This window comes from Rana temporaria, chromosome 9, assembly GCF_905171775.1.
Source record: "Rana temporaria chromosome 9, aRanTem1.1, whole genome shotgun sequence".
Taxonomy (NCBI): domain Eukaryota; kingdom Metazoa; phylum Chordata; class Amphibia; order Anura; family Ranidae; genus Rana; species Rana temporaria.
Window position 1 is genome coordinate 100,402,595 of NC_053497.1, and position 15,361 is coordinate 100,417,955.

The 15,361-nt window shown below is 45.3% G+C and overlaps 1 protein-coding gene across 1 annotated transcript in view; it reads right to left on the bottom strand.

The window, feature by feature from the left end:
* LOC120913774 (ras-like protein family member 11A-like) overlaps positions 1-15,361 on the bottom strand; it is a 69,065-nt gene that overhangs the window by 39,819 nt on the left and 13,885 nt on the right. Inside the window, exon 3 of the mRNA XM_040323978.1 lies at positions 1,306-1,388. Within this exon, the coding sequence (XP_040179912.1) occupies positions 1,306-1,388 (83 nt within the window). The remainder of the gene's footprint in view (positions 1-1,305; positions 1,389-15,361) is intronic.

A 15,361-nucleotide genomic window follows, 5' to 3' on the forward strand; every position in this document is an offset into this window, starting at 1 on the left:
TAAGCTACTTTCAGCCCAGGAAATAAACTCAGAGGAGTATCTGAACATAGACCATGAACTCCAGGTGAGAGAAAATTGTTCACTTTTATCACATTCTTCCGCCAACAGACGTTCAAGGTCCCTTATGCGGTCCACCTCAACAGCCCAGTCCCCTAGGGAAGGCATAGCAGCCGATCTCCAATGACGTGGGATCACCACCCTGGCCGCCGCCAGAAAGTGTCGCAACACATCATTTTTAATGGACTTGAACGAGCCCGGGAGTATAGATAAGAGAGCCACCTCAGGGGAAGGGTGAATAGAAGTCGCCCTCAGTTTGCAGTATAGTTTGAAAATCCTCCTTGGATATCTTTTTTATTCCTTTGCTGTTTTAAAAAAATTAAACTACCTTTTTCCGCAGATCCTTTGCCAATTTTTTTTGCTTTCCTCATGACTCAGAATCCATAAATATCAGTGCAGCACTGGATGAAACATGCAAGGGTCTGTCAGGAGTCCAGAAACTTATTGACCTTTTATACACACACACAGAGGCCCCGTACACACGACCGAGTTTCTCGGCAGAATTCAGCCAGAAACTCGGTCGGGAGCTGAATTCCGCCGAGAAACCCGGCCGTGTGTACACTTTCGGCCGAGGAAGGCAACGAGGACCTCGGCGAGGAAATAGAGAACATGTTCTCTATTTCCTCGTTGTTCTATGGGAGAACTCGGACCGCCGAAGTCCTCGGCGGCTCCAGGACTGAACACGCCGAGGAACTCGATGTGTTTGGCACGTCGAGTTCCTCGGCCGTGTGTACGGGGCCATACACACTAATTAAAAGCAAACAGATCACAGGTGAGGATGGTTACCTTTAATTGCCAGTCAAGGCCCTTTGTGTCAACTTGTGTGCATATCATCAGGCCAAAATAACCAGGGTATGTAAACTTTTGATCAGGGTCATTTGGGTAGTTTCTGTTGTGATCATGATTAAAAAAGGGGAAACACAGTTAATTGATAATAAATGGCTTCAGTCAAACACTAACCATGAGTGAAAGAAATGTTTTTGTGTTATCATTCATATTCTCTGAAAAAAATAAATCATAACTTCGGCCAGGTATGTAAACTTATGAGCACAACTGTATACTGTATATACGGTATATATATATATATATATATATATAGATAGATAGATACACTATAAGTAAAACATATATGTTGTTTTACAGTTCACGGGAAGCCGTAGACACAAAATGTATTTCGTTTACGTACATTTTTCACAGGATTGTGGCTTTTTAGTTTTAACATGCATATATGGCAGACAAAAAGCTTACCTCCATTGATACATAAGGTGTGTCTTGCACTTGAAGTGAAATTTGCTCCCCATCAATTGTGACTTTTCTTGAATATAATGCACCTGCACAGTAACAAAGCAAGTTTAAAATGAAATTGTTTTTCTTTCCCTACACGTTTGCATTTCTAAGTTATTTTTTTCCAATGATTTTTATTGAAAAAGTTTTAGACAAACAATGAGGTACACAATAGTATAAGTACTGTATATATTAAACCATGGTGTTACAGTGAAAGTTATCAAAATCAACACATTCTATTTGCGATAGAACTATACCATATCATAATTACTGTCTACAGCCATCTATGGTTGCAATGGCCAAGATAATCTGTACAGTATAGGCATAGTAAGTTAAGTATCGACATATATGGAAACTTAAAAACAATATTCATGTCTGTTCCCTAAGCAGGAAAGAAGGGGGAAGTCCTGCAAAGTAAATTATGCATGTCATTTAAGATATTAATGAATCACAAAGCTTGATGGAGCCCTGGACCTTTGGTTGTGAACCCTATGTGCACTGCCAATGGCCAAGACCATGATGGTTACCCTGAGACAACAGTAACCTTGAGAAAAAACATAGATCATACACACACACACACACACACACACACACACACACACATATATATTTTTGTAAATACTTTATATTATATCTTTTCATGTGCCAACACTGAAGAAATTACACTTTTCTACAATGTAAAGTAGTGAGTGTACAGCTTTTATAACTGTGTACATTTTCAGTCCCCTCAAAACACCTCAACACACAGCCATTAATGTCTGAACTGCTGGCAACAAAAGTGAGTACACCCCTAAGTGAAAATGTCCAAATTGGGTCCAAAGTGTCAATATTTTGTGTGGCCACCATTATTTTCCAGCACTGCCTTAATCCTCTTGGGCATGGAGTTCACAAGAGCTTTACAGGTTGCTACTGGAGTCCTCTTCCACTCCTCCATGACAACATCACTGAGCAGATGTTAGAGACCTTGCGCTCCTCCACCTTCCGTTTCAGGATGCCCCACAGATGCTCAATAGCGTTTAGGTCTGGAGACGTGCTTGGCCAGTCCATCACCTTTACCCTCAGCTTCTTTAGTAAGGCAGTGTTCATCTTGGAAGTGTGTTTGGGGTTGTTATCATGTTGGAATACTGCCCTGTGACCCAGTCAGGGAGGGGATCATGCTTTGCTTCAGTATGTCACAGTACATGTTGGCATTCAAGGTTCCCTCAATGAACTGTAGATCTCCAGTGCCGGCAGCACTCATGCAGCCCCAGACTTTAACACTCCCACCACCATGCTTGACTGTAGGAAATACACACTTGTCTTTGTACTCCTCACCTGGTTGCCGCCACACACGTTTGACACCATCTGAACCAAATAAGTTTATCTTAGTCTCATCAGACCACAGGACATGGCTCCAGTAATTCATGTCCTTAGTCTACTTGTCTTCAGCAAACTGTTTGCAGGCTTTCTTGTGCATCATCTTTAGAAGAAGCTTCCTTCTGGTACGACAGCCTTTGCACACCAATTTGATGCAGTGTGCGGCGTATGGTCTGAGCACTGACAGGCTGATCCCCCACCCCTTCAACCTCTGTAGCAATGCTGGCAGCACTCATACGACTGTTTCCCAAAGACAACCTCTGGTAATGAGCATGTGCACTCAACTTCTTTGGTCAACCATGGCGAGGCCTGTTCTGAGTGGAACCTGTCCTGTTAATCCGCTGTATGGTCTTGGTGATCATGCTGCAGCTCAGTTTCAGGGTCTTGGCAATCTTCTTATAGCCTAGGCAATATTTATGTAGAGCAACAAAAAAAAATTCAGATCCTCAGAGGGTTCTTTGCCATGAGGTACCATGTTGAACTTCCAGTGACCAGTATGAGAAAGTGAAAGCAATAACACCAAATTTAACAGACGTGCTCCACATTCATACCTGAGACCTTGTAACACTAATGAGTCACATGACACCTGGGAGGGAAAATGTCTAATTGGGCCTAATTTGGAAATTTTTACTTAGGGGTATACTCACTTTTGTTGCCGGTGGTGAAGAACTTAATGGCTGTGTGTTGAGTTATTTTGAGGGGACAGAAAAAGCTGTACACTCACTATTTTACATTGTAGCAAAGTGTAATTTCTTCAGTGTTGTCACATGTATAATAAAATATTTACAAAAATGTGAGGGGTGTACTCACTTCTGTGAGATACTGTGTGTATGTATATTATTATTTATTTATTATTTATATAATATTTTTTTATTTACACACTGCATATTTATTTTCACACATGCTAACTTTTTCAAAACCCACACACTGGGTACTGAAATATACCTAAAGGTAAAAAAGAGAAACTAAAAAAAAAAAAAAACTTTATGGCATTCTAATTTTTAAAAAAATATTTATGACCTGTTATATGGAAACCCAATGTAGGTATAGTAGGGTTGGAGATCCCAGATGAGGAGCAAGGAGAATTCTGCCTTTTTCTATGATGTGGGTCTTTCAAGTGTTGTTGCCAACTGACTGCATGGCAGGTCGTCATAAGTCTGGTCAAGCATGTGGTGCCCAAGCGGCTGCTGTTCTGGCCATGCTTGTTCCACTTCAAACATGGAGTGGAACTGTGCTGTCAGTGGAATTAATTGTTATTCCAGAAGTGCTGTTTGACCTTCCTGTAAAAAAGGGTCATCATTTTCTGGTGAGTGGCCACCCATCTATTGAGCACTCGTGGTTAAGAACTAGAAGTTTATTTTTTGAGCATCACATTTTGGTGTTGGGATTCATCACATATGGACTTTCTAGCTTGCTATACTATGTATATTTATATTTGCAATTCATTTTATTTGATTTACTGAACATCAATAACGCCTCACCCTTTAATATATTGTTTGCACATAGCTCACTGCCCAGTATCCATGCTATAAATGAGATCTGCCCCCCTATTACACATGGCATACTGCCCAGTATCAATGCTATAAATGAGATCTGCCCCCCTATTACACATGGTATACTGCCCAGTATCCATGCTATAAGTGAGATCTGCCCCCTATTACACATAGCTCACTGGCCAGTATCTATGCTATAAGTGAGTTCTGCCCCCTATTACACATAGCTCACTGCCAGATCTGCCCCCTATTACACATAACTCACTGCCCAGTATCCATGCCACAAGTGAGATCACCCCCCATATTACACACAGCTCACTGCCCAGTATCCATGCTACAAGTGAGCTATGCCCCCATTACAAAAAGCTCACTGATCAGTATCCATACAATAAGTGAAATCTGCCCCTCTATTACACAAAATCACTGATCAGCATCTATGCCACAAGTGAGATCTTGTACCTTTTACACACAGCTTCCTCCCCAGTATTCATGCTATTTCAGGTTGGATCTTTACCAAATCACACACAGCTCACTTGCCAGTTTCCTTGTCGCTGGTCAGAGTTGCCCTCATTAGACTGCATTCACACCTGGGTGTTTTGTGCCAATTCTGCCCGCCATTTCAAAACGCCTTGGTGTGAACGACAAATCGCACAATGAACATTTCAGATGCCATTAATTTGATTAGCACCTAAAAACGCGGTGCGGTTCTGCTGCAATTTTCATGCGATAAATCAAACTGCAATTGTGGCAAACTGCATTTCGTGAACAAAGTAACTGCTCCAGGTGTGGATAGCTGAACTGCTGATGAATGAACACACATCAGATGGGGTGCACGCCCTGTCACTGCTGCAAACGAATGGATATACAAAAATAGGATGGCAGCACTCCCATATTAGACACAAAAATAGAAAAGTTTATTGACGAGATAAAATCATGGGACAAAAAGCAATGACATAGGCAATGGCAGGGGCAAAGGGTGACATGTTTCACACGGCTGGCATGCTTTGTCTAAACCATTCAGAATGCAATTACCAACATAATAATATCCAAAAAGACATAACACAAGATCGCTTGACATAATTGATTTAAAACAGATGTGATTCGTCTGGGGATTGGATCCCTGTGTGCTGTTCTTTGCTCTCAAAACAAAACAAAAAAAACATTTTTCCAGATGAATGGCTTGGGTAATGCTATTAACCACTTGACCACTGGGCACGTAAACCCACTTAATAACCAGACCAATTTTCAGCTTTCGGCACTCTCACAATTTGAATGACAATTACTTAGTCATACAACATTGTACCCAAATGAAATTTTCGTCCTTTTTTTCACACAAATGGAGCTTTCTTTTGGTGGTATTTAATCACCGTTGTTTTTTTTTTTTTTTTGCGCTATAAGAGAAAAAAGACTGAAAATTCGGTAAAAAAAATGAATTTTTCTTTGTTTCTGTTATAAAATTTAGCAAATTTAGTATTTTTTCTTCATTCTTTTGCATAAATGTGAAAGATGAAGTTACGCCGAGTAAATAGATACCCAACATGTCACCCTTCAAAATTGCACACGCTCGTGGAATGGCGCCAAACTTCGCTACTTAAAAATCCCCATAGGCGACGTTGCAGGGTATTGTGGGGTATTGCAGAGTATTTTGGGGTATTGCAGAGTATTTTGGGGTATTGCAGAGTATGGGGGGTAGTGTAGACTATTGGTGTTATTTATTGCAGAGTATTGCACAGGGAGGGAGGGATGGCATGATCTGTGACTGCATGTGTCACAGATCCAGCCCGCAGCAGCTGCTGCTGCTTCCGCTCTCTCCCCTCTCCTCTCTCACACTGTACCGTTCGGTACAGAGAGGGGAGGGAGGAACCGGCGTCATCACATGACACCGGTTTGTTTACAAGTGATCGCTCCGTCATTGGACAGAGCGATCACGTGGTAAACCGCCGCTATCAGCGGCGATTTACCGTGATCTGTGATCCGCCGGGTCCGGAGGACCCGGCAGTCACGGAGATTCCCGTGTGCGTGATTCCATGGACGTCCTCCCAGAGTTAAGCAACCGCCTTGTAGACGTATATCGTCTATAGGGCGGTTGTTAACTGGTTAATATATCTGTTGTAAAAAAACATTAATGATAAACAATTACCACAATACAAAAAATATTCCACAGCCCTCAAGCCCAATGCATGGGGAATCAAGGAATAAAAACTGGCCACGTAATCCATACATCCCCCTCTACCCATTCAATCTTGTCACATAGATTTAATAGTTGTTTTGTGTCTCTCAAATAACTAGGAAGTAATTTGACCAAAGATTGAAGCTGTCAATCGAGCCAAAAACCCAATTTTTTTATTTAATGGGCAGATTCCAGCCACTATGGGACACCCCACCAAAGGATAAAGTTCCTTGTTGGTTTTGGGGAGATGGTGAAAAATTGGAAAAATAGGAAATTCAGGTACCAATGTTTCACCTTCTTTTTTGGACAGCACACCTAAACGCACATCCTTCTGAGCCAGAATGCACAAGATTTCTTTGTATTCCTTGGTGGGGTTTCCCCTTAACATAAAGTAGGTGTTTGAGTCTGACAATTGTTGGATAGCCTCCTTTAGCCAATACATTATCTCCAAGTGATTTGTATCTCCAGCTTGAGTGAAAATGTCCAAATTGGGCCCAATTAGCCATTTACTCTCCCCGATGTCATGTGACTCGTTAGTGTTACAAGGTCTCAGGTGTGAATGGGGAGCAGGTGTGTTAAATTTGGTGTTATCTCTCTAAGCCTAGGTTCACACTGCTGCGAATTCAAAATCGCGGTAAAATGCGCGATTTCGCGGCCGCGATTTTGCCGCGATTTCAGCCGCAATTTAATGTAAATCGCGGCCTGAAATCGCAAAAAGTAGTACAGGAACTACTTTTTGAAATCGCAGATGCGGCGCCGCACTGATTAGGACAGTGCCATTGCCGACAATTGCCGCCGATTTGAGATGCGATTTGACATGTCAAATCGCATCTCAAATCGTTACAAATGGTACCCAGTGTGAACCAGGGCTAAGGCTGGGATCACACTACTACACTACTTTCATCCTACTTTGCTCTGTGTTCAATGTTTCCCTATGAGAGCATCTTGTAGCGCCCTACACAAGTCGGTCCGACTTTGAAAATGCTCCCTGTACTACTTTTGGTCCTACATTGATCCTACTTCAGGCCCATTGAATATCATTGAAGTCGGACCAAAGTAGTATCCTGTTCATGAAAGTAGGATGGATGTAGGACCAATGTAGGATAAATGTAGGACCAATGTAGCAGAGCAAAGTAGGATGAAAGTAGTGTAGTAGTGTGAACCCAGCCTCACTCTCTCATACTGGTCACTGGAAGTTCAACATGGCACCTCACGGCAAGAAAAGAGTCTAGGCTATAAGAAGATTGCCAAGACCCTGAAACTGAGCTGTAGCATGGTGGCCAAGACCATGCAGCAGTTTAACAGGATGGGTTCCACTCAGAATAGGCCTTGCCATAGTCGACCAAAGAAGTTGCGTGCACGTGCTCAGCGTATCCAGAGGTTGTCTTTGGGAAATAGACGTATGAGTGCTGTCAGCATTGCTGCAGAAGTTGAAGGGGTGGGGGGTCAGCCTGTCAGTGCTCAGATCATACTCCGCATACTGCATCAAATTGTTCGGCCAAAAGGAAGCCTCTTCTAAAGATGATGCACAAGAACGCCTGCAAACAGTTTGCTGAAGACAAGCAGACTAAGGACATGGATTACTGGAACCAAGACCAAGATAAACTTAAGTGGTGCAGATGGTATCAAGCATAGGTGGTGACAACCAGATGAGGAGTACAAAAATAAGTGTGTCTTGCCCACAGTCAAGCAGGGTGATGGGAGTGTCATGGTCTGGAGCTGCATGAGTTCTGCTGGCACTGGGGAGCTACAGTTCATTGAGGGAACCATGAATGCCAATATTTACTGTGACATACTAAAGCAGAGCATGATCCCTCCCTTTGGAGACTGGGACCCAGGGCAGTATTCCAACATGACCCCAAACACACCTCCAAGACGACCACTGCCTTGCTAAAGAAGCTGAGGGTAAAGGTGATGGACTGACCAAGCATGTCTCCAGACCTAAACCCTATTGAGCATCTGTGGGGCATCCTCAAACAGAAAGTGGAGGAGCGTAAGGTCTCTAACATTCATCAGCTCCGTGATGTCGTCATGGAAGAGGACTACAGTGGCAACCTGTGAAGCTCTGGTGAACTTCATGCCCAAGAGGGTTAAGGCAGTGCTGAAAAATAATGGTGGCCACAAAAAATATTGACACTTTGGGGTCAATTTGGACATTTTCACTTAGGGGTGTACTCACTTTTGTTGCCAGCAGTTTAGCCGTTAATGGCTGTGTGTCGAGTTATTTTGAGGGGACAGCAAATTTACACTGTTATACAAGCTGTACACTTACTACTTTACATTGTAGAAAAGTGTCATTTCTTCAGTGTTGTCACATGAAAAGATATATTAAAATATTTACAAAAATGTGAGAGGTGTACTAACTTCTGTGAGATACTGTATATAAATACATTATTTTTTTTTTTTTTAGATCCATTACATGTGGTGCTTCATAACTCTATTTTACAAGCAATACTTAATATATCTCTGTTATTCATAGTGCCTCAAATCTCTGTATTTTACACAATGCCTCATACCTGTGTTACACTTTACAGCGCTCTATTCTGTGCAATGCCTTACACCTCCCAATTAAACAGGGGGTTGATTTACCAAAGGCAAACAGACTGTGCACTTTGAACGTGCAGTTGCTCCAGCTTTGTAAATGAGGGGAAGCTCATCTGGTTTCCATTATCCAATCATATGCAAGCAAAATGCTGTTTTTTATTTTCCTTGCATGTGATAGGGTATTCTTTGCAAAGTTAAGCTTTACCTCATTTACTAAGCTCTGGAGCAACTGCACTTGCAAAGTGCACAATCCATTTGCCTTTAGTAAATCACCCCCAGTGCATCTGTATCCCAGGCTCATCATGAAGGGCTACTTAAAGCAGAGGTCCAGCTGTTAACATTTTTTTTTTTAAAATCAGAAGCTAACAAACACGGTAGCTGCTGACTTTTAATAAGCACACTTACCTGTCCAGGGTGCCTGCGATGTTTTGGCGCCCAAGGCCAATCCGTCCATTGGATCGGGTCCCTGTGCCGCCATTCGAAGTAAGGGAAACAGGCAGTGGAGCCTTGTGGCTTCACTGCCTGTTTCCTACTGCGCATGTGCGAGTCGCGCAATGCTTTGTGAATGGCCGACTGTCTTCTGGGACACACGCAGGTGCCAGAAGACAGCGCGCCCAAATGTCCCCGAAGACAACAAGAGGAGGAGAAGAATAAAGACTACCGTGGAATAGGAAGTGGCAGATAAGGACAATCTGCCTAGTAACAGCTATTTCTGGTAAGTATATAAAAAAATAAAAATAACAATTTGGAGCCTTTTTCTCAAATTTTGTATTTATGGTAGACCTCCGCTTTAACAATTTAGGATATTGATACACTCACCTTTGGTAAGTGTGCTCAGTAGTTCACATATGTTATAGCGTGACTGCACAATATGCTTAGCTTAAAGTGGTTGTAAACCCTATTCAAGAAATCTGACCTGGGCACATATATCTTTAGTGTTTACTTATCTCCCTCCAAAGCTGTAGGTCCCGTGTCTTTCTGCTGCTCCGTTCTTCTGTTATCAGTATGATAACTTCTGACAAGTTCCCCTCGACACAGGAGATAAAAGCAGCTGGAAATTTGTTTTGGGGAGGATACTTAGAGATACATAAGCAAAGAGCTGGTCTATTCACAGTACTGCTCTGCAAGTTTCTTTGTTTCTCTGCCTATGTGGGGGGGGGGGTGCCTTTCTGCCAATCAGCTTACACACAGTGTATGCCCAGACTCCCTTCACACTGCTGAATGAGGAAGCACGATTTGTAACACGATCTTCACTTTCTAAAGAGTGTAGAAAGATGAAAACAGCAGATATACAAGTAAAACTTATGTAGAAGGATTTGTTTAATCTCTGTGTATTATCTGAGGCTGTTCACTTCACTGTGTATATGTGGTTTACACTCACTTTAAGTTGAACAGTATAAAAATGGAATATGATAAAATTCAACTTTTAAAAGATTGTTTGAAAGAAGAGATTGTAAAGTGGGTTACGATTTAAGCTAGACACACATTACAACCTGACTGCACAATCTTCCTAGATATACTAGCTATGCAAAATTTACAAGGTGGAGCGCCCAGCGGCTCCTTGTACAGCCAATGGAGTGGCGGCAGCTTTTTATGAGTATTTATGCTGTTGATATGTGCCTACAAATGTGAGTGCAATATTTTATCTTATGTAATAATGTACAGTTTTTATGGTTTTACACAATAATATCCAATCTCTGTTCTCTCTCATGAATGGAGTACATCTGGGTCTGGGAGACAGAAGATAAAGACATAATACATCTGAATGCGCTTTTTGACCTTTTGTTGCAAAGTCCATCTGTTTTGGTGAGTTTAGGCTGACCAAAGGAATGTGCACCATCGGCGAGGGGAATCTAAATCACAGCCATAAAGTTGAGCATATTTACTGATTTAAAGCGGAGCATTTTTTTTGTTTTAGCTTTTACTTATGAACTGATGGTGGAAAGGACACTTATTTATTATATTGGATTACTCTTCATATATGACTTTCATATTTGTTTTCTGCACTTAAAAATGCATACATAAATATTTTCGTATATATCTTACTTGTTTTAGCAAAATTAGCGCTGCCTATAGTGTATTCTAGATTTTCACTTACAGTTTTTTTTTTTTTTTAGTTGCAGCTTTTATTTACTATTGTGTGTATTTTTTGTGTGCACATTATTTGGTTTAGTGCTGTTTTTTCACACTGAAAATGTACTTCCAATTGAGTAGACCTTTATACTACATAGACCCAGGGCCGATCCTACCCGGGGTGCACTGGGTGCAGTGCACCCAGGCGCCACAGAGGTGGGAGCGCTGAAGCGCCAGATTGCTCCCCTCAATTATTCTCCTCTCCTTGTTAGTGTAGAGCGGCGGGCCGGCGGCTCTCCCCGCCGCCACCGCCGCCGCTGTGTTTGTCCTATACATGGCTGCCCCCCCCCCTCCTCCTCCTGCTAGAGGAGGGGAGTGAAGAATCTGGAGATCGGAGCGGCTTAATGTGGAGAGACGCTGACGTCGCTGAGGGGGCGGTCCATGCCTGACACATTCTGCGCGGCGCCTCTGTGTCATAGAAAATAATCCTGTCTGCGGCGATCTGTGATCCACCCGGGCGGCGCGGCTGCACACTGACTGTCTCCTCCTCTGCAGCTGCCGCCCGGGTGTTGTACTGTAATGGAGGGAGGGAGGGGGGGTTTGTCCTGGGGGGTCTGTAGTAATGTAGGGGGCGTTTTTTTTTCCTGGGGGGAGTCTGTACTAATGGGGGGGGGGGGTTGTCCCAGGGGTCTGCACTAATGGGGGGAGTTTGTACTAATGGAGGGGTTTGTCCTGGGGGTCTGTACTAATGGGGGGGTTTGTCCTGGGGGGCTCTGCACTAATGGGGTGGTTTGTCCTGGGGGAAGTCTGTACTAATGGGGGGCTGTACTAATGGGGGGGGCTTGTCCTGGGGGTATGTACTAATGGGGGGTTTATCCTGGGGGGTCGGTACTAATGGGGTGGTTTGTCCTGGGGGGAGTCTGTACTAATGGGGGGAGTCTGTACTAATGGGGGGAGTCTGTACTAATGGGGGGAGTTTGTACTAATGGAGGGGTTTGTCCTGGGGGTCTGTACTAATGGGGGGGGTTTGTCCTGGGGGGCTCTGCACTAATGGGGTGGTTTGTCCTGGGGGAAGTCTGTACTAATGGGGGGCTGTACTAATGAGGGGGGGCTTGTCCTGGGGGTATGCACTAATGGGGGGTTTATCCTGGGGGGTCGGTACTAATGGGGTGGTTTGTCCTGGGGGGAGTCTGTACTAATAGGGGGGCTTGTCCTGGGTTATGCACTAATGGGGGGTTTATCCTGGGGGGTCGGTACTAATGGGGGGGGGGTTGTTCTGGGGGGTCTGCACTAATGGGGGGGGTTTGTTCTGGGGTCTGTTCTAATGTTTTTTTGTTGTCCTGGTTGGGTCTGTACTAATGGAGGGGGTGGTTTGTCCTGTGGGTCTGTACTAATGGAGGGGGGTTGTCCGGGGGGGGTCTGTACTACTGGGGGGGGTTTGTCCTGAGGGAGGTCTGTACTAATGGAGGGGGGTTTGTCCTGGGGGGAGTCTGTACTAATGGAGGGGGGTTTGTCCTGGGGGAGTCTGTACTAATGGGGGACTGTCCTGGGGGGTCTGTACTAATGGAGAGGTGAGTTTGTCCTGGGGATGTCTGTATTAATGGAGAGGGGGGTTTGTCCTGGGAGGAGTCTGTACTAATGGGTGGTTTGTCCTGGGAGGAGTCTGTACTAATGGGGGGTTTGTCCTGGGGGGTCTGTACTAATGGGGGGGGGGGTTGTCCTGGTGGGTCTGCACTAATGGAGATAAGGGTTTGTTCTGGGGGTGTCTGTACTAATGGAGGGAGGGATTTGTCCTGGGGGGGGGGGGGGAATCTGTACTAATGGGAGGTTTGTCCTGGGGGAGTCGGTACTAATAGGGGGGTTTGTCATGGGGAGTTTGTACTAATAGAGGGGGATTGGTTTGTCCTGGGGGTCTGTACTAATGGGGGGCGGGGGTTGTTCTGGGGGCGGTCTTTACTACTGGAAGGGGGTCTGTACTAATTGAGGGGTGTCTTGTCCTGGGGGGGTCTGTACTAATGGAGGGGGTGGTTTGTCCTGAGGGGGGTCTGTACTTAATAGAGGAGGGTCTGTACTAATGGAGGGGGGTCTGTACTAATTGAGGGGGGAGGATTTGTCCCTGGGGGTGTCTGTACTAATGGGGGGGTGATTTGTCCTGGGGGGTCTGTACTGAGGGAGGGGGTTTATACTTAGTTAGGAGTCTGCACTGACGGAGGGGGTCTATACTTAGTGGAGGGGGTCTGTACTGAGGGGCAACTATAGGTGGTGGAAGGGGGGTGACACCATGTTTTACCTCACCGGGTGACAACAACCCTAGTGACGCCACTGCAGCTGCGGGCTCTTCATTCCTCCTCCCACTCCCTCTCCTCCTTCTCTTCGCGCGCAATGCTGTACTAGTGAGCAGCGCTTGCCAGCACAGCCACCCTTTATGTTTTTTCCCTGCCTTCATATTGGCCAGGGAAGAAATAGAATAGAAAAGGGAGCAGAGAAGAGGATTGTGGGACTTGTAGTTCGAGGACTGGCAGCCCCACTGTAACAAAGAAACTGCAGCCCACACGGCATGTTCAGCTGAATGGGAGAGAGAGAGCCAGGACCCCAGGAAAGCTTTCAGGGAAGTGCACCCAGGACTCCAGAGGGAGAGGACAGTGCTGAGAGAACACCATCAGAGAGAGAACCCCACTGCCGTGCGCCACCAGAGGGAAAGCCACACAGCCTGGTGCCATCCCTGGCAGAGAAAGGAATGGAGTCTTTGCCAGAATACAGATCTGGGCTCTACCCAGCGGAGTACCTATGAGCAATTCAGAGTGAGCTGACTTCTGATCAGAGGAACCGTTGTTGCTGTATCGCTGGGTCAGGTGAGAGCCGATCGGCCATTATCTACTTATGTCAATAGGAACTGCAGTCTCTGACCATCTCCTGTATTATATCTGCAGTCTCTGACTGTCTCCTGGAATATGTCTGCAGTCTCTGACCATCTTCTGTATTATATCTCCAGTCACTGACTGTCTCCTGTAATATGTCTACACTCTCTGACCATCTCCTGTACTATGATTGCAGTCTCTGACCATCTCTTGTATCATGTCTACAGTACTATGTCTGGGGCACTTCCTAACAGTATCAGAGAGGTTCCCCTCCAGGTCTCATTAGTGTACGCTCTTCCAGTATTTTCTTTATTGTTAAAAGATCATGGGAGGATCCCAGGGTAACAAAGACTTCTTAGGGGAGCATCTCTGTGTTTGAGTCATTGCCATAGAAACATTTGTAAAGGGGAGGAGTTGGTAAGATGACCACGCCCCCTTTGTGGGGGCGCCAGAAATATTTCTGCACCCAGGTGCCTGTGACCCCAGGATTGGCCCTGCATAGACCTACATATCTGTCAGGATGTGGACAGGCTTTCACTAAGGTAAGTGAAAACTGACAGTGCGGTAGACTCTGAAGGTCGCTATGTATTCATCCATTGCAAAATTGGTACATTGATTTGTGTATTGGCGTGTGTTTACATCCCCCCGCCGTTCACGGCAGCGGTGCTCAGGCTCCTCCTCTCCTTTTTAGGGGGCAGGCCGGAGGTTCCGTTGCTCGTGATCGGCGACTTTAATTGCTGTCTGGACCAGGTGGCGGATAGACATCCGTGCCCTAGACCCTCTGCCCTCGCTAGGAGTACTCCCCTGGCGCGGTTGTTGCAAGAGGTGGGCTGGACTGATATCTGGAGGCACCGTAATCCAGGGGGCAGGCAGTTCACGTGCTTTTCGAAGACGCATGGCTGCCTGTCCAGGATAGACCTGGGGGTGGGTAACGCAAGCATGCTTCCACTGATAGCAGACCTGTCGCATAGGCCCCGTAGTGTGTCGGATCACTCGGCCCTGGTGGTGCAACTCTGCGTGGCACCGCAGGGGAACCTGGTTAAGGCACCATGGAAGCTGAATGCATTTTGGTTGAAATTGATTAGATCCCATACCGAAATAGAGGAAAGTATACGGAGGTATTTTGTTGCGGAGGAGGGGGTGGAATGAAATGTGCTACAGTGGGATGCCTTTAAGGCATATCTTAGGGGCCTCCTCATACGGGAAGTGACTGGGGTGAAGAGGGCCTCTGCTGCATTACTGATAGAAGTGGAGAACAGGGTCCAGGAAATGGAGCGGGCTTACATTACAGATCCTTCTGATTTGGCCAGGGAGTCCTGGCAGGCGGCTCAATCCGCCTACCAGCAGTTGCTCTCCTCGTCAGCAGAAAAGAAGAGATTCTTTGCCAAACAGGCGTTTTTTGAGGAGGGTGAGAAAACCGGCCGTATACTGGCACGGATTGCGAACTCTCATCAACGGTCACCTGAGATAGGGGCTATTAGAGCTAGGTCAGGAGGGGTAGTCTCTCAGCCAGACCAGATTATGCA